Source organism: Hylobates moloch, unplaced genomic scaffold (assembly GCF_009828535.3).
Source record: "Hylobates moloch isolate HMO894 unplaced genomic scaffold, HMol_V3 SCAFFOLD_4, whole genome shotgun sequence".
NCBI lineage: Eukaryota > Metazoa > Chordata > Mammalia > Primates > Hylobatidae > Hylobates > Hylobates moloch.
This window is the reverse complement of record NW_026652279.1, coordinates 79,944,246-79,968,451: the sequence shown is the minus strand read 5'-3', so window position 1 is coordinate 79,968,451 and position 24,206 is coordinate 79,944,246. Positions and strand designations below refer to the sequence as shown.

Sequence of the window (24,206 nt, the reverse complement as noted above, 5' to 3'; positions counted from 1 at the left end):
CTATGTGTGTCTCTGCATGTGAGATGGGTTTCCTGAATACAGCACACTGATGGGTCTTGATTCCTTATCCAATTTGCCAGTCTGTGTCTTTTAATTGGAGCATTTAGCTCATTTACATTTAAAGTTAATATTGGTATGTGTGAATTTGATCCTGCCATTATGATGTTAGCTGGTTATTTTGCTCGTTAGTTGATGCAGTTTCTTCCTAGCCTCGATGGTCTTTACAATTTGGCATGTTTTTGCAGTGGTTGGTACCGGTTGTTCCTTTCCATGTTTAGTGCTTCCTTCAGGAGCTCTTTTAGGGCAGGCCTGGTGGTGACAAAATCACTCAGCATTTGCTTGTCTGTAAAGTATTTTATTTCTCCTTCACTTATGAAGCTTAGTTTGGCTGGATATGAAATTCTGGGTTGAAAATTCTTTTCTTTAAGAATGTTGAATATGGGCCGCCACTCTCTTCTGGCTTGTAGAGTTTCTGCTGAGAGATCAGCTGTTAGTCTGATGGGCTTCCCTTTGTGGGTAACCCAACCTTTCTGTCTGGCTGCCCTTAACATTTTTTCCTTCATTTCAACTTTGGTGAATCTGACAATTATGTGTCTTGGAGTTGCTCTTCTCGAGGAGTATCTTTGTGGCGTTCTCTGTATTTCCTGAATCTGAATGTTGGCCTGCCTTGCTAGATTGGAGAAGTTCTCCTGGATAATATCTTGCAGAGTGTTTTCCAACTTGGTTCTATTCTCCCCATCACTTTCAGGTACACCAATCAGACGTAGGTTTGGTCTTTTCACATAGTCCCATATTTCTTGGAGGCTTTGTTTGTTTCTTTTTATTCTTTTTTCTCTAAACTTCCCTTCTCGCTTCATTTCATTCATTTCATCTTCCATCATTGATACCCTTTCTTCCAGTTGATCGCATCGGCTATGGAGGTTTCTGCAGTCTTCACATAGTTCTCAAAACTTGGCTTTCAGCTCCGTCAGCTCCTTCAGCTCCTTTAAGCCCTTGTCTGCATTGGTTATTTTAGTTAAACATTCGTCTAATTTTTTTTCAAAGTTTTTAACTTCTTTGCCATTGTTTTGAATTTCCTCCCGTAGCTCGGAGTAGTTTGATTGTCTGAAGCCTTCTTCTCTCAACTCGTCAAAGTCATTCTCCATCCAGCTTTCTTCCATTGCTGGTGAGGAATTGCGTTCCTTTGGAGGAGGAGAGGCGCTCTGCTTTTTAGAGTTTCAGTTTTTCGGCTCTGTTTTCTCCCCATCTTTGTGGTTTTTTCTATTTTTGGTCTTTGATGATGGTGATGTACAGATGGGTTTTTGATGTGGGTGTCCTTTCTGTTTGTTAGTTTTCCTTCTACCAGACAGGACCCTCAGCTGCAGGTCTGTTGGAGTTTGCTAGAGGTCCACTCCAGACCCTGTTTGGCTGGGTGTCAGCAGCAGTGGCTGCAGAACAGTGGATTTTTAGGAACCGCGAATGCTGCTGCCTGATCGTTCCTCTGGAAGTTTTGTCTCAGAGGAGTACCTGGCCATGTGAGGTGTCAGTCTGCCCCTACTGGGGGGTGCCTCCCAATTAGGCTGCTCGGGGGTCAGGGTCCCACTTTAAGAGGCAGTCTGCCCCTTCTCAGATCTCCAGCTGCATGCTGGGAGAACCACTACTCTCTTCAAAGCTGTCAGACAGGGACATTTAAGTCTGCAGAGGTTACTGCTATCTTTTTGTTTGTCTGTGCTCTGTCCCCAGAGGTGGAGCCCACAGAGGCAGGCAGGCCTCCTTGAGCTGCGGTGGGTTCCACGCGGTTGGAGCTTCCTGGCTGCTTTGTTTACCTAAGCAAGCCTGGGCAATGGTGGGCGCCCCTCCCCCAGCCTTGCTGCCGCCTTGCAGTTTGATCTCAGACTGCTGTGCTAGCAATCAGCGAGACTCTGTGGGCATAGGACCCTTCGAGCCAGGTGCGGGACACAATCTGGTGGTGTGCATTTTCCAGGCCCGTTGGAAAAGCGCAGTATTAGGGTGGGAGTGACCCGATTTTCCAGGTGCCATCTGTCACCCCTTTCTTTGACTAGAAATGGGAACTCCCTGATCCCTTGCGCTTCCCGAGTGAGGCAATGCCTTGCCCTGCTTTGGCTCATGCACAGTGCGCTGCACCAACTGTCCTGCACCCACTGTTTGGCACTCCCTAGTGAGTTGAACCCAGTACCTCAGATGGAAATGCAGAAATCACCCGTCTTCTGTGTCACTCACGCTCAGAGCTGTAGACGAGAGCTGTTCCTATTCGGCCATCTTGGCGCCACCTCTCGGCTTACAATTTCTTTTAGTTCAAAGTGCTCAGAAATCCAAAGCACCACATTTTGGGATATTGTTTTCTGAGCCCCAACACTAGTCTTGCTGTTAACACTGTGAAATCTACATTACCAAAGAGAGTTTTGTTCTCAGTGGTCTTGCTTGGGTACCAAATTTATGAAAAGGTACTCCTGATGATGGAGTAAAATCATTGTTTATGGCTTGGTAGTTTATGTTTATAGCATTTAGAACTTACCTATTTAAAGGTGTGCTGGCAGCTGAAGAGTCCAGGATGACCTTACTCACAAGTCTGGCAATTGGTTGACTCTCAACTGGGTATCTTGGTTCCCCTTCTTATGATCTCTAATTTTCCAGCATGCTAGTTCAGTCGGTTCCCATGTTGGTCTCGGTTCCAACTCAGCAAGAGAAGGCAAGAAACAATGTACAAGAACCTTTCTTCCAGTGAAGTGTTTGCTGTAGTTCCATTAGTCAAATCAAGTCATATTACCTAGCTCTCAGCTTCAACGGGAAGGAGAAATGTCCCTCATAGCCAATTTTATGAGCTCTCATTTTATTCTACCAGAGAGAATTGAGAACAGGTTAGTGGTCTTTTCCACCTGTGTAAAAAAAAGTTGAAACTTCCTTTCTATAACATGACGAGTTGTAAATCTTGAAACATCTCTGATCAGAGCCAACGTATATGAGTTGTGTTTGCCTGTGAAATTAAAAAATAACGGAGAAAACCAACATGTCTTGTCTTGTATTTCTTCAAGAACACTCAATCATTGTAAAGCTAATATTGAATTAAATGAATACAAAAAAAACTGTTAAAAAAAACTATGAGTTATAGATTTACTGAAAGCCTAACTCTGCTTTAATGTCCTCTTTAGCAAATACATATTTTAATATTATTGCATTTGTTTTTGTCAGCCAATAAATTCTTCTCATTTAAGAAAACTTGAAGGGGAACCTATTAGATGCTAATGGTTTATACCAATACATATTACCATTTTATAAACTGTGTTTGTTTTTATCTAACCTGCCATTTTCTCCAAGAATTATCTCTTAAATACAATTAAGATGAAACAAAGGGCCGGGCGCGGTGGCTCACGCTTGTAATCCCAGCACTCTGGGAGGCCGAGGCGGGCGGATCATGAGGTCAGGAAATCGAGACCACGGTGAAACCCCGTCTCTACTAAAAATACAAAAAAAATTAGCCGGGCATGGTGGCAGGCACCTGTAGTCCTAGCTACTCGGAGACGCTGAGGCAGGAGAATGGCGTGAACCCGGCAGGCAGAGCTTGCAGTGAGCCAAGATTGCACCACTGCACTCCAGCCTGGGTGACAGAGCTAGACTCTGTCTCAAAAAAAAAAAAAAAAAAAAAAAAGATGAAACAAAGGTGATTAATATTAACAGTTGAAATGTGAATTCTAGGGAGGCAAATATTTTTACCATTTGATTTACTGCTGTCTCTTAAGTGTCCAGAATATGCCTAGTCAGTATGGATGTATATGCTTTCTGAATCCCTCTGATTCAGTAGGATTTTATTAGATTATTTAAAATGAATATCTAGTGTTTCTTTCTGATGACAAATGACAATAGCAATTTATTCAAATGAATTTCAGTGTGAAGACTACTGGGATTTAGGGAGGTCAGTCACAAGACTCAAAATAGGATCAGGAAAGAGAGGAAAGCTGCCTTAAAAAAATATTTTCTATGAAGAAAGTATGGAAACTTATACTGAGGGTGAATTTCAGAAAAGATAACATACCCGCAAATGCCAAAAAAAATGGGAGAGTTTTTTCCTTTGGGAAACAAATATGCTTAAATATTCACAACTATTTATTAATGACCTTTCATTTTCTGTTCTGTTCCTTTTTCTTCCCTTCTCTTTTCTTTTTGTTTGATTTTAACAGATCCGTGGTGGAAAACTGATGATCTCCAATACCAGGAAAAGTGATGCAGGGATGTATACTTGTGTTGGTACCAATATGGTGGGAGAAAGGGACAGTGACCCAGCAGAGCTGACTGTCTTCGGTAAAACTGTCTTCTAAATTATGAATTTTTATTTTTATCAATTTTTATTTGCTTTTAAGTATTGCTAACATTAAAAACTGGGCCATATAAGGACAGTTACTCATGGCTCATGGTAAGCAGTGACAACTTAGAATTATCTTGTTTTCTGTCTTTCCAATGAAAGCTTCGATGTAAAGAAAAAATTATTTGAAAGTTTAATTAACTTACATTGTTCATATATTTGTAAGCTTTTGCAGTTCGTTAAAATGAAATGCATTTTCTCAAAGTCTATTTGAGATATTACATCTATCTAAAGTTTATTGCTCATTCAACTCTCATGCATTTATCAGGTAGCTATTATGTGCAAGACACAGGGTAAGAATTTTTAAAAATTAGAGAGTATAGTATAAAAAAACTTGTTTTCCAGTTCTTAGAAATTCAAAGTGAAGTATTTATAATTTCAACTCTTGATAAAAATACTATGTATGCACACATATAAATTCAAAATTAGAAAAATGACCCCTAAAATGAGATATTTTGTTATGATATTCATGTTCCTTCAACTTTAAGAACCAAGGCTCTCCTTAGCTGGATAAACGCAATTAATAGGTTAAAAACTGACTGGAACCATATCACATAAATAGTGGATAAAGTATCGGAAAGGAGAAAACTGGGGACAAATAAAGATGGCCGAGGAAACCAATGTGAGGAAAATACTGCAGGGCAACTGTGGAAGATTGAAAGAGAGACAAAATGACAAAAGATTGGAGAAAATAGATATGCTGAAGATACTCAGAAATGAAACACTCTTTTAGAATACATTGAAGTTTTTTATTTAAATCTCTGTATAGACATACACATTTATAGACTCGCATATGCACACACATACATGCCCATATATGTATGTACGTATATGTACATGTGTATATATACAGTCTTCATTAAACATTTTACTATTGCAGATATGTGATTTTTTAGGAGCAAAAATATAATTGTGATTTTTAAATTATTTTTCAGTACCAGTAAAATAATCCTGTACTTCTGTGCATGATATAAAATCCCTATTTCTGGTCATTTCTTCAGGACACACCCAAGTGTGGCACCAAAGCCCTGCATAGGTCCCCAGAGAAACGTATTTTGCTGGCTTGGGAGACGCCATCCCATGGTGCAATGCTAGTGCCGCTGTAGAAAGAGCTGTGTTATGATTTCCGCTGTGTTTCAAGAGTTAAGCTTGTGCTTTGTGCATGTGTACCAGAATGCAGCCCTCTCCTTTCAATCATTCTGAGCACCGGGTAATCTCTGGTAACACTCCCTGTGGCTACTAAGCAGCTTGAAGTCCCAAATGACAACACTAGGAGAAATCCCATAATTCGTTAGAGGAATTGAATAGAAGAAATAGAATTGTTCAAAGTATGCATGTAAATTTCTATCCTGCAGAGCTCAGACAAGTGTCAGTTTGCCCCTACATTTCATGCAGTCCTCTATAAGAGTCTCAAGATGTGCTCCACTCTGTAATGAATAAAACACAATTTTGCCTGGTAAGAAATGATATTAGTGGTCACTGAATGTTAGCATTGAAAGCCCACAAGTACAGCTTTTCTATTTAAAGAAACACTCATTGCTATTTTTCTGTAACTACCACTGACTCTGGAATAGAAAAAAAAAAAAAAAAAGCTGTATTACTGCGGTATAGACTGCCTTCAGAAGGAAACTGAAAGGGTTTAATGTCATTACAGAAGCAATTAGACTTACCAGTAATGAGACACCCATACGAAATATTTACTCTACTTTCCCTAAAGAAATGATGAGAACTACTGGGGATTCCTAAACATGTCAAAAGCTATGTGGGAACTTCTAAATTATTTTGAAAATAGCTATCATCCAAATAGATTGAATTTGTCTAGAGGCAGTTCCCCTGGCAGAATTGATTTAGGAAACTGAGAAATGTTTATTAGATGGTGTAAGCTAGTCAGAACTGACCTGAGGGGTTATAAGTACAAGATTAAGTTGAAGGAAAAACTAACTTTCCATTGTTGGTAAGAAAACAACATCCAAATCCAAAAGAAAAACAAAAAAACCAAAGTGATGGTCCAAATCAAGGATGTGACAGGTATTGCCCGAGAAACCCCTTCTGTATCTTGGCTCCCTATTCTTAGAGAACGTAAAAGAAAAAACACTGTACTTACTAATAGGGAGGTCTCCTTTATTTTATGATGGTGTTCCTACATCTAATACACATTTTCAAATAAAACTCTCTATTTTAGCATTGTTACATATGATCATTTTTGACCTAATGCTTATATAAGTAAAACTGATTATACTTCATACTCTACCTCTCAATTTTATTTTCATGGAGCAGCAATTTCACTTTTAAAGGTCTGGCTACTATAACCACTCTGTAGCTACAGAAGGTTTTTAAATGTCCTTTGCAATTCATTCTTTATCTTAAGATATGTTATACAGAACAAGTAACTTTTTGTTTTTCAAAAAAATAAGTATATATGTTATTTTTATAAATATAATAAAAATATACATAGTAAAGTAACATTTAATTGTTCAAGAAATATAAGTCACTTGTAAATGCCAAGAAAAACAATGAAAGGAATGAAGGTTTTTTTCCAATATAATAGCTATCTACTTTCCGAGACATATTGCTAGGAAAAAGAATTTTCTCAATTCTTCAAGTATTTTGATTCTAGTGGGCTTGTACTTTGAAGTTGTATAGTTTAAAATTTCAACATTATATATTTTAAATGTGCCATTTGATCATATCGAAGACATGATCAGTGTGACCTAATTTTAAAAAAGTTACTGTGCCATACTCCATGAATCAAATACTGTGGTTGATCTTCTAATAGCTTTTGGTTATGAAATAACATCCTAATTAACTGGGCATTATCAAATCTAAAAATTAGAAGTAGGTATCATAGTCTATAGTAGCACTCAAATCTGTGGCCCCAGCTATACATCCTCCTGAAGTATAGCCCCTAGAAGTTTACATATGTTAAGCTCTAAAGATCCTGGATGACAGAGAAAGTAGAGTTGAAGTAAATAATACAATTTCTAATTATGAGTAGATTTCAGAGAACTGCTGTCCAAAATTTGGGTTTTAAAAATGACGTGTGGATTTCAAAATGATTTTTAAGTGTTTATGAATGCAATACATGAAAACTAATTTTATGTGTAACATTTGTAAAATATAATAAGTATTACAAAACTTGGAATGAAATACAGGAATCTCTTGCCCCAACACAAACACACACACACACACACACACACACACACACACACACATTTCTCATCATTTTACATTCTGTTTTATCTAATTATTCTGGGATTTGTTTCCATATTTCTGAATATGTGCTTAATCTGCTATTTGTTGATGTATCAATTTCATACATTATTTGACTTCCTATTATAGAAGATGATGATTTGGCCCACTTATAGCTCCTTCCCCACCTTCTCACCTCCACCTTTCTTTTCCTCTTTTTAGTCTATGAACGTTAGAAACATTGGTTACATTAATATTCAGAATTTGAGTTATAGTCATAAATATTATTGACTGTGAGTTGAATGTTATAGAGTTATGACCATATTTCTTTTCTGGTACTATTTTTGTTCTTCTTTGAATTAATAATAAACCCATTTTTCCATTTACTTATGCTTGTCTATACCTGTCATGAATTCTTGAAATCTCTAACAGAAACTATAAAATCTCCTATAATTTATTTTTTTAGACTTTAGCTATTAAGTCACCTTCACTACAGCCTTCCCTGCAGCTGCCTGATCTGACATGGTTAGATATTCTTTAGGTCAACCCCGTAAACCTAATTTTGATTTTGTCTTTCTTGTCTGGAATGCTGGATCTGCTGTTTTCTGCATCCTGTGTTTTTTCTTTCTTGGTTAACCCCTCTTTTCAGAAGGGGTTCTCAACTTCTTTCTGCTTGGCTGAAGTTTGGAGCACATTCCCAATCAAAATGCCTTTATTCTATCCAGACCTTAGAGTTCTAGTTTAGAATTATGCTTTAGTTAGGGAATTTGACTTAAATAATATTTTTGCTCAGAATATTACAGTTGTGACTCTAATATCATTTAGCTTCTCATGATGCTCTTGAGAAGTCTACTGTGTTTCTGATTCCTGTATCCTGTATCTTTGTATGTGATCAGTTTTCTTTTTCGTTTTTTTTTTTTCTTCCCAAATGTTTGGTGGTCTCTTTACCCCAGTGTTCTGAGATGGTTCGGTACATTACCTTAGTTTGACACTCTTTTCTTTTCCCTGCTATGTAGTTGATGAGCAGTCTCAATCTGAAAACTCTCAACCAAAACAATTCCATGAAATGTTTAATTTTTTTTAACTTTTCTTTGTCCAACATGTTTTTATCAATCAGATTTTAAACCTCTTTGGTTTTTCTTTTCCCTAATTCCTCCTTACTTATAGTATCCTGTTCTTGTTTCATGGGTATTATGACTTCTCTTGTAGCAGAGAGTATTGTTTTTGTAATTTGTATTTTATTTTATTTTTTCACCAGCTTTTATTAAGTTCCCAGGTACATGTGCAGGATGTGTAGGTTTGTTACCTAGGTAAACTTGTGCCATGGTGGTTTGCTGCACAGATTAACCTATCACCTAGGTATTAGGTCCCGCATCCATTAGCTATTATTCTTGCTGATGCTCTCCCTCGCCATGACCCTTTGACAGGCTCCAGTGTGTGTCGTTCCCCTGATGTGTTCATGTGTTACCATTGTTCAGCTCCCACTTATAAGTAAGAACATGCAGTGTTTCATTTTCTGTTTCTGCAGTAGTTTGCTAAGGATAATGGCTTCCAGCACCATGTGTGTCCCTGCAAAGGACATGATCTGATTCCTTTTTATGATTGCATAGTATTCCATGGTATATTTGTACCACATTTTCTTTATTCAGTCTATGATGGGCATTTGGGTTGATCCCATGTCTTTGCTCTTGTGAATAGTGCTGCAATGAACATACGTGTGCATGTATATTTATAACAGAATGATTTATATTCCTTTGGGTATATACCCCGTAATAGTAATGGTATTTCTGGTTCTAGATCCTTGAGGAATTGCCACACTGTCTTCCACAACAGTTGAACTAATTTACATTCCCTCCAACTGTGTAAAAGCATTCCTATTTCTCTGCAACCTCACCAGCGTCTACTGTTACTTGACTTTTTAATAATCGCCATTCTGACTGGCATGAGATGCTATCTCACTGTGGTTTTGATTTGCATTTCTCTGATAATCAGTGATGTTGAACTTTTTTTCATATGTTTGTTAGCCACAGGAATGTCTTTTGAGAAGTGTCTGTGCATGTCCTTTGCCCGCTTTTTAATAGGGGTTGTTTGTTTTTTTCTTGTAAATTTAAGTTCCTAGTAGATCTGGATATTAGACCTTTGTCACATGCTTAGATTGCAAATATTTTCTCCCATTCTGTAGGTTGTCCGTTCACTCTGATAGTTTCTTTTGCTGTATCACAGAATTTTAATAACACTTTTTTTAAGTAAAATTACCTTGTGATGCTTCTCTGCCTTTATTTCCTCTTAGTTTCTCTTCCCCGCCATCCCCTACCACCATGGCTCCATACCACATTGTTCTTTGTCTTTTCACTGGAAGCATTTTTCAAATGGCACATGATCTATTGTTGTTAATTCATATTTAGTTGTTATTCTCCAAAAAGACTACTGGAAACTCTGTGCCAACTGATTATTTTCACTGTACGATGTTCAGATTGAGAACTAACCATTTCGGGGAAGTTGAGGACAGAGATTGGGGTTGGTAATACTGGTTTTCAGTCTTTGAATGAGAGATAACAGTTGATAGCGTGAGAGTAGTTGAGATATTCAGAGATAATGCTATGAGAGAAGATCCTTAGGACCCACACCTTAAGAAATATCTGTATTTTATTAGTAGCATGTGGTATAAGAACATGAGGTGTTATTAAGATTATTGTCAGCAATATAATCCTTTCTTGAGTATATTTATTGAGCATCTACTATGTCCTATGCCCTGTTTAACTGCTTAAATACTAATGGTGGAATGAAGAGACAGAGCCCCTGCTCTCACCTGGACTCTTACATCATGTTATCAGCAATAACATGAAATTTTGCCTCTAATATGTGGTGAGACATGTATTTTTTTTTCCTCTGAGAACATTTATCTATATTTATCTTTGCTTCATAGGATGAATTTTCTCAGGCAAGGAAAGTTCTAGCCAAAAAGAAACTAATGCAGTCAGGATTTATTTAATCATGTTCAGACAGCCTGATCATTATCATTCCGTCTTTTTCTGGAAGGGCATGATAATTCACATTCAATGACTATCAAACCCACCCTCATCTCATACATGCCCAGTTGAATAAAAGGAGACCTACCAGGGCTATCTGACTTCCAATTTAATTGACACTACAGGGTGGCAGGTCTTTCTGGGTGAGCTGAAGTCAAGATAAGGTTTACAAGCAGTGGTTAACTCTAATGTCCTTTTATTACTTAGCTTTGGTCTTACAGGACTTTAAGAACTCTACCTATGTAATTATTGCCATAACACTAATTTTATAATGTTAAGCGAAGTTTATTTTTAATATTTTATGGTCATTTGAGAAATAGCTGTTATAACACAGTGATTGACAATTTTAAAGCCGTTTTCAATGACTGAATACAGTTAAAAAGAGAAATTTGTTTGCTGGGCACTTAATTTTTTTCATGTAACTAAGGAACTTAAGAGATACTATGCAACCATATTTCAGATTTATGGCATTTTGTGTTAAGTTGTATATTCGCTTTCTGAATATTTTTGACATAACTACAAGAGACTTGGCATTTGATTTTATTATAGCTGTATATAAAGTTGGATTTTTCCAAAACGCCAATTTGGAACTAAATTGACAAGACCGACTACTTGAGAGCTGTACTTTACAGAAACACACTGGCAAGCAACACTACTGTCCCAAGAGAGATTAACCTTGTAAGCAAGTTATGCAGGTGATTCAAATCCTGTTAATCTCACATAAAAAAATGTTAATTGCATTGGCAAAGATGTTGCCTCTGATCACTCTGCAGTTATATAATTAGAGATCGGCCCATTCAGAGAGGCTCTAGTCTCATTGATCAGCAAATACCCTGGAGATTTCTTCCCCGTTTTTCAATATGTGGTCAGACATAAGGTATTAACATGAAAAAATCAGTGACCTTGTTTTGACATGTTTTAAAATTAAGTTTGCTTGGTATTCAATAGTTTAAGATTTTCATGTATATTTATTTTAATTGTATGGAGCTCTAATTGTCCAAACTCTATGGAGCATTAATAGGTATTGAGTGTGATCACTTATCAATGTATTGGATGGTTCTATTACCAACTTACTTTCTAATCCTTCTAGCTTTTCATTTTTTTGGAGATGATTTTGAGTCAAAAGGGGAGACTCAAGTTACTTCCTTAAAATTTTTAAAATTTGTGTCTGAAAGGGGCTTGGCTTTGTGTTTGGCTTATTGTAACAGTTGCCACTGCAAATGCAACACATTTGAAATATGTTTTTGGCCTGTACAACTTCTTTAGTGTTCATATTTATGTTTCTGATTCTCAGACTTTCTGGAAATAAAGTTGGTTAAGAAAAGTGGAAAATAGTTCTTACCAGAAATTTCTTCCATTTAAATAAATGTTAGGCAAACCTACAGTTTTTAACATAATGTTTTCTGTGGGTAATTATGAAAATTGCAAAGCAGAAGGTGAGTTTAGTATAATTAACAGAAAACAACTGGAATAATGAATAACACAGTTTAGAGATAATTGTTAGAAAGGGTGCTATGGAAATTCTCAGAATAATACTTTAAAATATGTGACCAAGCTCCAGTATCTCAGGAATTTCCCATGTCACATTGTTGGACAGCACATCCTAATACCCAGGTATAAAACCCATGGTGATGTGTCATGTGTGTGCAGGCGACTTTCATCTCATGTATTCTTTGCCTTTGTTTTGCTTTGTTTTGTTTTTGTGTCCATTAAATTAAAATTTTCACCATGAGCCAATGTCAGACTTCCAAAAATTGTATACCACATGTGCTCCTGTGGTTACCCAGTTGCTAAGCAACTGGACTCTGCTTGAGGGTAGCAGGGAAGAGAGAAGGTTCATTGTGAAGTCCTGCACCCCTGCTGAGTTCATTTGAACAGCAGCAGGGATCCTGTATCTTGATTCTTCTTGAAATTATAAATCAAGTGCCTCCACGTGTCTCCATATAAAACAATGAGGCTTAGAACAAGTACCATGACCAAAAAACCCTTAAGGATCCTGATGGTGTCCCCTTGAGGAAGGGACAGCTTAGTTTTGTGACATATCTGATGTAACGTTTGCCATTCAGATTAATTATATGTTGTGATTTTGTGACTGTTAGCATGTTAAGGAAAGCATACACAAACTTTGCCTGAAAATATAAGTATTTTAATGGAACTGGTCTCACATATTGTTTTTCAATTTGTTTTATACCCAGCATAAGGTCATGAAAACTTTTCATATTAGACAGGTCAATAGTTTTAATATTGCAATGACTTAACAGTTTTTCAATGTATAAGTTTGCTGCAATTTATCCTAAAATCTTGCATTTTCCAATATTGTCAGTTTTGCTGCAGTTATCCTATGGACTTCTTATTTTTGTTGCAGTTATCAATTATCGAAGCCACTGTTCTGCATTGTTGTATTTTGCAGAATGTCTGCAAGTAATGGTTGTTTTGGTTCTTCTTCAGGGCTCATACTTCCTTTTTCTTACTGATTTTTAATGCCAGCATGCCTGTCTTGTTCCAGACTTCAACGGGCATGACTTTTGTATTTTACTTTTTTTTTTTTTGAGACGGAGTCTTGCTCTGTCGCCCAGGCTGGAGTGCAGTGGCGCGATCTCAGCTCACTGCAAGCTCCACCTCCTGGGTTCACGCCATTCTCCTGTCTCAGCCTCTCGAGTAGATGGGACTACAGGTGCCCGCCACCACGCCCGGCTAATTTTTGTATATTTAGTAGAGACGGGGTTTCATCGTGTTAGCCAGGATGGTCTCGATCTCCTGACCTTTTGATCTGCCCACCTCGGCCTTCCAAAGTGCTGGGATTACAGGCGTGAGCCACTGCGCCCGACCTGTATTTTACTTTTAAGAGAATTTTGGCATTTAATTTCTGACAAAATATCTTCATCACATTTAAAAACTCTTTTCGATTCCTTCTTTATTGAGGTGTTTTTTAATTCAATAGCTATATCTACAGATTTGATCATATTTATCTTTATTTCTCTTCCTATTATATAAGTAACCTCCTTTATTTCATTGAAAATTTATTTGACTTCAAGTTATAGAAATCTGCCTAACAATGGCTTAGGGAGAAGAGGTTCATTTTTCTCATCCTTACCATTTCTATGATGAAAGGAGCTTACACACACAAACTCACACATACATGCACACAGTCACACACAGTCCATGTTTTACCCGCCAGTCTGTTTCAGTTTGCTAAATGAAAAGTTTTGACACTTCCTAGAGTTTCCTTTTCACCCTGTGCGTCTGACTGATCATCCAGTTTTGATCTCTCGTCTGTCCCCTTTTCCACATCCTATGAACCATTGTGTCAGTTTAAGCTGAAATAATTTCTTACAAGAAGCTTTGACCTAATTCACGACCTTATGTTTCTCTCCTAATTTACCTTCCACAGACGTACCGACACGACTTTTCTCACATGCTTATTCGACACGTTGCTTACTTGCTTAAAGTCCTTCAATAGCTCTCCATCAACCTCGGGGCAGAGCTCACAGTCCTTGAGTGGTGAACGGGGACTTCGTGGTATTATCACTCACTCTCTGGCTAGCTTTGTCTCTCACCACTTTCCCCAGTGAAACTAAGCTGTTCACTGTTCACCAGCTTGACCACTTAGTGAAAGCCTCCAGGAGTGGGTGCATTAATAATGTGCTGAATGAGTGAGTGGATGAGAGAAAGATTTCTCTAGCTTGTTCATCCCAGTGTCAGGAGGTAGTATGCTACCCACTAAAATCAAAGGGAACAGGAAAGGTCTCCTCTTAAAGAATCATTTTTCAATCTTGAGTAGTATCAGTAGTGTCTGAAACCTCTTTAACACTGGGTTAATGTAGTTTTTGGATGAACTGGATGAATAGCTGCACCTGATAGCACCGAAAAAGTCGATCCCGCTTCCTATGCTAATGATTTATTTTTTACTATTAACATTTGGGACCCTCATAAGGATATATTAATCCTATTGCCTATTTAACTACCTGAAATGATAGCTCAATACCAGCTATGCCAGCCCCAGAAGAGCTGTTTTGGGCACATAGTGTCCAGAGTTGAAAAAAGTAACACTAAATTATTTTATCTGACATGCAGATTTGTTCTGTTGTCTACGGGGCACAATTTACTGCTAATTTATTCAGGGCGTCTCAAATCTTTAGATGCAACCATGTTTTTCTTTAGTTTTATGGATTGTCAATTCTGCATTTACAAAAGTTTTCATGATAAAATTCCATTTGCCTTGTTTTATTGCTTGGAATTTTTGAGTCCCAGAGTACAGACACTCAAGCATATGCAGAAAATTTTGATCCCTCCTGTCAGATTCTCTGGAGAGATAACAATAGTCTTCCTTCTAAATGCCAATGATAGTTGGTTTTATTGCAATAAAATATTTATCTTGCAACTCACACATTTGTTTTATAAATATGGATCTTGATTTAGTCAGTAAAATCAAATACTCTTATTTTATACCCTTAACATCTATTATTTGAAGTAATTTATTTTCTTTGAAGGTTTCCTGCCAAATACATTTTGGTTTTTGTGCCACTGTATACAGAATTTTAAATTAGAAGGTTTGAAACTCAAGTTCTAGGTGGCTAAATATGTCCAGATGGCCAGATAAATTGTGTCAGCTTCCTGTGGATCTCATCTTTCTTTTCCTTGGCTTAGTTCTTTTTCTACCTCAGTAAGTAGCAATATTGAATTTGTTTGTGATTTGAAGATTCGGGCTAATAAAATTTAAATGATAATTTTTCCAGTTTCAGACCATTATCCAAAAGGGAAGAAACTGGACAAGGAATGCCAATGTTTGGCGATACATAAAACTACTTTTTGTTTTGTATCCTCAGAGGCTAAGAATCTTATGGATAGGAAAAGATTTTTATGGATACAGACTTATTTTTCTCTAGCTTTATGTAGAAGAGTGTTAGAATACAATTTAACAGTGCCAAATACAGATTAATAAAAGAAGGATGAAAACAGTAAAACAGAATACTGAAGAAATAAAAAACATAAAATTAAGTAAAAAAAAAAAAATGGATAAATATCTCAAACACTTAAGAGAAGACCATTGGAGAAAACCTCAAAAAATTGATAAATAAGTCATTTGCAACAATTAATAATGACAGTCTTTGTATTTAAGAAAAAAATCAGGTAGACAGCTTTCCGTACATGAAGTTAAAATAGTCATGGGAATATTGAGTCCTTATCAAATCATAGCATAAGTGGGAAAATTTAGGTAATATATATGTGTGAAAGCATACTTTTTTTGGCTTTCTCTAGCATTCTTGAGGAATATTAATATTTTTTAAATGTTTTTATCCCTTTCAACTTTTAGTTTTCCCACGTTGAACCCTGATAATAGATTATTGGGATCATTTTTAATCTCTCTTTTTCCTGTAGAATTCAGTGTTCTGATTTTTTATGATACGATCCACCTGATTTAGCTCAGGGATTCACTGAAAAATCAATTTAATATTTTTTTCCAAAGGTTGTATGGTCTTATGTGCAAACTGTAGCTATTCCTTTGTTCCAAAATATTTTATTTTGTTGAATGACGTTGGATTCCCAAGGCCTTATTAAAACACAGCTGAGGTACAGAGTTAGGTACCTGTGTACCAAAAGTAAATTAGGTTTCTTTTGCTTTTTCCATAATGTACTTAAAGCATGCATAATAGTTTATCTCATTTTACATTGGTTTCATTTTTGTTTTTTCAAGAACGACCCACATTTCTCAGGAGGCCAATTAACCAGGTGGTACTGGAGGAAGAAGCTGTAGAATTTCGTTGTCAAGTCCAAGGAGACCCTCAACCAACTGTGAGGTGGAAAAAGGATGATGCAGACTTGCCAAGAGGAAGGTAAGACCAACATACGGATGGAAGATTGTCAGATTACCAATGAATAATTCGAAAAGGAAAGGACAGCTACAGTGCCACCACCAAACACTCCTATGTCTTGGGTATTTTCACTCATGTGATTTTTACATATGCAAGCCACATATTTACTGTTTGTATATGAAAGTCCTCCAGGCTTTCAATGTCACTCTTGCAGTGAACATCTACGTTAATGCTTGATTCTTCATTCCACCTCTTATCCCCAGATACCAAGGATTCCTGGGTGCCTTCTTTCCCCTGGACTCTTTGAGGTATACCATTCTGTTCCTGCAGAATGCCCCCTGCAGGCCTCCGTCAATGACTGCCCGTTCCCATGCTTCACCCCCTCTGGATACTCTTTGTCACCTCTGTGGCCCAAAGCGTAACTAACAAAAGACTATTGCACGTGGCTGATTGTAAGTCCTGGAGTAAAGGAAAGGTCAGCACAACGCTGAAACGGGAGCAAGTAGTTGGCATCATTTTTCACACAGGGGATTTCCAACATAGGGACCTCCCGTCACTTTCTTTTTTCCATCTCCTCGTGGAGACTTTCTCTTCCATCTCCTCATTATTGTTCTTATCACAAAACCCCCAAACCCAATCTCTCAAACTCTCACCTGTATTCAAAAATGCTTTTCATTATACATAAAAATAATTTTAACTTGTTGTTATAGAAATTTCCCTAAGGCCTTGCCATTTAGAATCAAATAAGTAATTCAAGTATTTTTTGTTGTTGTTTTAACACAAGTAATTTTATCTTTAAGGTTTGTTATGCCTTCCTGCTAGTTCTACCTGCTGATATTATAACCATCATGCATTCTCCAATTACTGCCTGCATAGAATTGTACAGGCTGTGTTTTTCTAATTTTTCTTTTTTTAAAAAAAATTTTTTTTTGGCTGGGCACGGTGGCTGACACCTGTAATCTCAGCACTTTAGGAGGCCAAGGCAGGTGGATCATTTCAGGTCAGGAGTTCAAGACCAGCCTGACCAACATGGTGAAACCCTGTCCCTACTAAAAGTACAAAAAATTAGCTGGGTGTGGTGGCGCACACCTGTAATCCCAGCTACTTGGGAGGCTGAGTCTGGAGAATCGCTTGAACCCGGGAGGCGGTGGTTGCAGTGAGCCAAGATCGTGCCACTGTACTCTAGCCTGGGCGACAGAGTGAGACTGTCTCAAAAAGAAAAAACAAACAAACAAAAAAACAAAACAACTTTGTTTCTTTCAACTGACTGATATTAACCATGCTTCCACAGAAGCCATATACCTTTTATGTGCTTTCACTGCTGTCAGTAATTTCCTAAATGTAAACATTCATTTCAAAATCTCAATTTTATAAATCCCTAGATATGATTGGATACTTTACTTCAAAAGACATGTCACTCATGGATTGAATATACTGGATTCAAATGCATCAACCATTTATAATAGTTACTGAGAGGTTCTTTGCAATCTACGGGAATAAAACAAGTGAAAACATTAATTCATTTAGTTTTTCAGCCTATGTAGTAGGGAAAGTCATCACTGTGTTTTTTTTGTCATTTTAATGCCAGACATCTGTCTTCAAAGGAATGGTGTTAGTAGAAGAGGTTTGTCAATGTGAGGCTTTTCATGTGGTCTCACTGGAGAAGCAGGTTAGAAAACAAGCAGAGTTTACACTATTGAATTGTTACCATCAATCCTCTATATATAGTCAGCAACTTCCTTCAAATTTGAGAGCACGTAGTGAATAATTTTAAAATGTTAATGTAAGGTGAAGAGATTAATTCTATAGTAAAATTTATCCTAGTGTAAACACAGGTTTATTTTAAATAACTGGGAGTATATGGCCTTGTGCATTGAAACTTTAAAAACCTTTAATTTTAGAATAATTTTGATTTGTAGGAAAGTTACAAAGTTAGTAACAGAGAGTTCCCATTTACACCCAGTTTTTCTTATTGTTAATATCTTACATGACAATAAAACATTTGTCACAACTAATGAGCAAACCTTGATACGTAATAATTAAGTAAAGTGTACACATTATTATAATCTCCCAGGTTTTCATCATTGTCCTCTTTCTACTCCAAGTCCAGTTCAGGTAATTACAGAGTTGGGTATCATAGACTTCTGCATTTGTTCTCATATCTCTCCAGTCTCCTCCGTCCTGTTACAGCTTCCTAGTGTTTTCTAGTTTTGTGACCTTAACAGCCTTGAAGTGAGGTACTGGCCAGGTATGCTATCGAATGCCCCCCAAACTTGGATTAGCCTGATTAGATTGCATTTATAGGTTTTTAAAAAGAATACCCTAGAAATGACATGCTCTTCTTATCACATTGTATCGGGGACACATTATATCCATATAACAGCACTGGCGACGCTGTTAATTTTCAAACATTGAGCACGAGCTAGTTGAAAAAAGCATTAAAAATAGAGAGTTGTAAGTGTGCATTGCATTTTAACATGTCTATGTTCCTGAATTCAGATAAAATAAAAATGAATTGAGCCTTGTTTGATTATTTCCAGCTTAAGGTAGGTGTTAGGTCATAAACCTGACAACTTAAGCTGCTACACTGTTCTCTAAATCTTGCCAAATTCATTTGCTTCAAAGTACAAATGATACATATAAATCAAACAACAGCATTAAAGCTACACTATCGGAAGGTATGATATCAAGGCCACTAAACAACAAGGTTGAAAGCATGAGAAATCTTATTTTCACTAGCTTCCTTTAAAACATTTTCATAGCTTTGGCCTCTTTATTCTTTTTACCGGCATATTATTTTAGTACTTTGTGTAACCAGTTAAATATTTTAAAAATATTAGGCAAATGGAAGTGCTGTGTAAGCTTTAAATTGTTTTGTTGGAAAGGCTTAAAGCAAGGATAAGTGCAATGTAGAAACTGAGGTCAGTATTTTCATCATGAAAGAAGCATGTACTTTTTCTTGAATTCCCAGTCTTTAAGTGATGTTTCAGAGGAGTTTATTCATTCTTCGATTTGTATGTATTAGCATAAGCCTCACTTGTGCATAAGGAGAGAGAAAGACACCTCTTTCCTTGGTGAGGAATAACAGTAATAACTTTTAGCCAACCGTAGACTAAATCAACAACATGGATTCTATTACATTATTTAGGTCTCAGACAAGGGGGTGGCCATTGTTCTTGTATAAGCAATTGCTGTGGTGGATGACATTTCTTTGGCTTAACATTGAATGAAATTTGAATAAGGTTTGTGTAGTGGTTCATGCTTAACACATTTATACGAAAGCTTTGTAGGGCAGCTGCATAGCCTGTAATTACTATGTAAGTAATATGTGACTATTTTTCTTTTGGAGACAAGAAAAGCTTTTCAATTCAAGTTTAAATTTATGAAATGCTGTGAGAGCTATTAAAACCTTCAACACAGAAGAAGATATCTGTGCCAACCTTTCAGTAACCAGAGATGAATTAAGGGAGTATTTTTTTCCCCTTGCTTTGAAAATATTTTTTAAGTAGTACTGATATGCCTCTTTCTTTTATTTAGTCTTAAACTCCTGACCTTTCTCAGTAACTACCTTTAATGAAATTACAACAGACTCTTAGTGAGTTGTATTAAAACATTTTCTGAAAAGATGAATGTTTCAGTGAGGTAGGAAGCGTAGCAAGTCTAACAATAACCCTTATGCTCAACTAGGGAAAGTTATTTATGTGGACATTTTCCATGCGACCAAGGGACAAAACGGGAAGGAGTCTACATTATACACATTAGTGTCAAACTGTTGATTCCTTGCAGAGACTTCTGAAGATATTACCATTTCACAGTTGAGTATTTCAGGAAGCATACTGATTCTGTGCTAAGTACCAATACTGTTTTCTAGAAGGTTTCAATACATACGTGTTAGGGACAAAAATTTCATAACACTAATGTGAAAATAAAGTGAGTAGGTGGAACAAGCAAGTGAAAGGCATTTTATAGTTTGTAATGATTGTGATTTTTAAAGCACATTTTTAAAGCATAATTTAAATAGTAGAAGATGCACTTTTGGGTTTACCTGCATTTAGTGAGTGCCTATTACATTTATAATGCTCATTGCAAGTTTGAAAAAGTAAGTCGTTTTAAACAAGGTAAATTAACTGTTATCAGTTCTTTAGTTTTTGTTTTATATTAGTGAGATTGGGTGATGTGGGAAAGTATTTACATTCCAAATACAGTAAAGAAATTAAACTGGAACAGCTCTAGTTACTTTCTTGGGTATTGTCTTTCTTTTGCAGGCAAATATCCAACATTTTGCTTATTAGTACTCTCTTGATTAAGTGCCTTCAATACATCTTTTCACAAAATGTTTTATGTGATAGAAGTTGCCAGTATTTATAATAAATGAGGTGAGGTTCCATCTTATGCCATACTCCATCATAACATAGGTTTACTGTATATTTTTGTTATATAATTTATATGCTGAAGCTCTGTAAAAAAGTATCACATGAAGAAACATTACCATAACACAAGTAACATGACATAAAGAAACAATATAATACATTTGTAACCAAAGATGTAAAAATGAATTGAAATATGACAACACTGCAATATTCTGTTCAATTTAATATTAATGAGAATTTTTTAAAAATCCCTCTCAGAACTTGGATAAGAGTTAGTGTGATTAATCTAACTGTGAATTCTTATCTGTGCATGTCAGCAGACTTTGTATTTCATTTCATTATTAGCAGTCTTTAAAGAACTGTAAACAGGAGATTTAATATCCCTCATCAATCTTATAATTTTCAGCGTATTACCATTACCTCCTTTATCTTTTTTATTTCATTTTTATTTTCTAAACTAAAGTGACACTAAATTCCTCAGTAAGAACTTCTCTCTTCCACAGTAGAGAAAGGAATGTTCATAATAGCTTGTCAGAAGAAAAAGGAAATAAAATATGCCATTTACATTTTTATGTATGCCTGCAAATTCTAAATGCAGTTGATGGCTTGCACATAGTGGATATAATTAATGAATATTTCATAAATTAGAAAAGGGAGTAGAGAATAAGAGTTTCAAGATACATAGAGCAAAATTCTATCAATTTTCCTTAACCCACTGACAAAATTTCCTTTTCTAAAGTGCAAGTCTATTTTAAGGGAGAATTTTCAGAGTTTTTAGTTCCATGAAATGTGAGATTTGCATAAACACATGATTCTTTAAGAAAAGAAACTGAATGGAACTACTTACAATTCCTTTTTTTTTTGGATGGCATTTTTATACAAAGTGGCTCTTTCTTCTTAGCCCTGCAAAATGTGTTTAGCTTAATTGTTTGGAAACCCTATTGTTTAGAGCATGTGCTTCTGGGACACAGAGATGCTGAACAGGTGTTCAGCTACCCTGTGGAGGCAATCGGCCTTCTTCACGTATAGTGTATGCATCAAGGACATGCAATAATTTGAGCTCCTGATAAATAACCACACTGATTAGGCTGGCTGGTAAAGACTGGGCAAGTGAAACGGTCTTAGCAAAAGAAGGAAAATCTAAGAATAGGAGAAAAGCAATGTGTACAAAATATTGTAAATGACATCTAAGAAATGGACTGGTTCCTAAAAGTCAGAAATTTAAAGAAAAAGTGTAAGTGAAAAATCTTTATTTTTTATGCTGTACAGATGTCTTATCCATGTCTGTCTAAAAACAATTAGAAACTTCATGAGCAATGACTATGGGACCTTTTAATACAAATTACAATAACATACAAATATTTAGGCCATTGCCAAGGGGTTTTAGACTTTAGGCCTTGTTCTGCTACTGTTTGATCATTTAGTTTATTTACACTCTGATTTTCTGGAAATGATATTTGACAAATTTCTCTACTGCAGACTAGGAATGCATTCTTGAAGAAGCTATTTCAACTCTATGTTTTACATCCTGAAAATATGGACCAGCAATGTGGTAGGACTGGCGATTAACCTATATTTTTACTCATTTTATAGGGTGAAGAATTATGCCATCCATTCTAACTCAAAGGGCTATTAAAATGATATAACCATTTCAAAGCACTGTAAACATTGTACAATGGATGCACATACATGGTGCCTCAGTTTTACAAATCCATCTGATTGGTGGCATTTATTAATTATACAGTTAACTACAGGGAAAAAAATTAATGCTAAAAAATAAATAAAAATATATAATTTGTATATAATGACACATTTTCCTATCTTTGGCCATATGATTTCCACAGAAACTTATACAATATTATTTTTTAATAGATATCACTTACGCTTTTTTTTTTTTTTTTTGATGGAGTCTCACTCTGTCACCCATGCTGGGGTGTAGTGGCACGATCTTGGCTCACTGCAACCTCCACCTCCTGGGTTCAAGTGATTCTCCTGCCTCAGCCTCCCGAGTAGCTGGGACTATAGGCACCCACCACCACGCCTGGCTAATTTTTGTATTTTTAGTAGAGATGGGGTTTTGCCATGTTGGCCAAGCTGGTCTGGAACTTCTGACCTCATGATCCACCCGCCTCGGCCTCCCAAAGTGCTGGAATTACAGGTGTGAGCCACCGTGTCTGGCCTGCTTTTAAATTATATAGATTCATTTATAAATGTTTCTAGTGACTTTGCCAAATCTGAAAGTTGCCTGCATTTTCTACCTTTAGTAAGCTATACGTTCTCCTGGTATTGTGTGCCAGCTCCAGTGCAATCAGTCACCTGGGTTGAGAACTTCACATTTCACACATACTGTTTTGTCTGTGAGTAATAAGCATAAAACCATTATTATAAAAAGATGTGTAATGTTAAAAGCAAGTATTTAGGGAGGACTTACCATGTGCCTTGCAATGCAATAAATGCTTTTTACATATGTTAATTACATTATTTTAAAGAATAGTGTTACAGCATAATATTACTCCTACTTGAGGGTTACAGAAACAGAAGCTTAAACAAGTTAGGTTTTTAAGACCATACACTAATAAGCAGTAGGGTCAGAACTGGACTTAGAATCTGTCTAGGATGAAATCTGTATTTTAAATGAGAGGGCATGATAATTATATGATTATTATTTAAGGATTTGAGCCACCTATGAATTTTATATTTTAGATAGAAACTTAGATAATTGGTTAGAAATACTATATTATGAATAACTAAATAAACGTACTATACAGCAATAGAGTTAAGGTAATTTTTAGACCGACTTCGTAAGCAACACATAAAATGTCTTGACATTATAAAAATTTAAACTTAGAACAGTTCAAGTTTACCTTCTTGGAAACTGAAGATAAAGACTTTGTTTTTACAAACAGGATTAATTGACAACTTTCAGAGGGATGACAGAATGGTAGTTTTCATGTGTTTTCATCAGATAGGTGCTAATAGTTGTTGTTAACACAAAACTAATTGCCACCTAGGGTGGGGAGTGCAAGGTGCCTAGTGCTGTGACCACATTGGCCCATCTGTTAAGAATCTCAGCTTAGGAACAATGCTGGAACTGGCATTGGGAATCCAATTTGGGTTCTGGCCAGTGGTCAACTAACAAGCTGGAACACACTTGGAATATGAAATGCCTTGAAGTCAGAGATGCTCTGCTGTCTGTTAACTGACAGCTCTTGTGTGTGGGCAGAGCCAAGACCAGGTGCCAGTATGCAGAGCAAAAGGATCTGTCTGCGTGCCACCTGTCATTGCCATGTGCATAATGTCCAAAACAGGAGCCACAGTAGGTGTGCTGCTTCCATCAAAGTGTGGTTGTTGGAGCATTCAGTTAGGCTGAGGTACCGACTAGGGCAACACTCTACCTTAAACCAAACTATAGGACAAGCCAGAGGCTTACCAGAAGATAGCTCTCATA

At 36.5% G+C, this 24,206-nt stretch overlaps 1 protein-coding gene across 6 annotated transcripts in view; it reads left to right on the top strand.

Moving 5' to 3' along the window:
• The window catches only part of ROBO2 (roundabout guidance receptor 2), a 635,780-nt gene that overhangs the window by 464,299 nt on the left and 147,275 nt on the right, over positions 1-24,206 (top strand). For all 6 annotated transcript variants that reach the window (XM_032150412.2, XM_032755092.2, XM_032755094.2 and 3 more), the window contains exons 4-5: positions 4,176-4,296; positions 16,271-16,409. In XM_032150412.2, the coding sequence (XP_032006303.1) occupies positions 4,176-4,296; positions 16,271-16,409 (260 nt within the window). The remainder of the gene's footprint in view (positions 1-4,175; positions 4,297-16,270; positions 16,410-24,206) is intronic.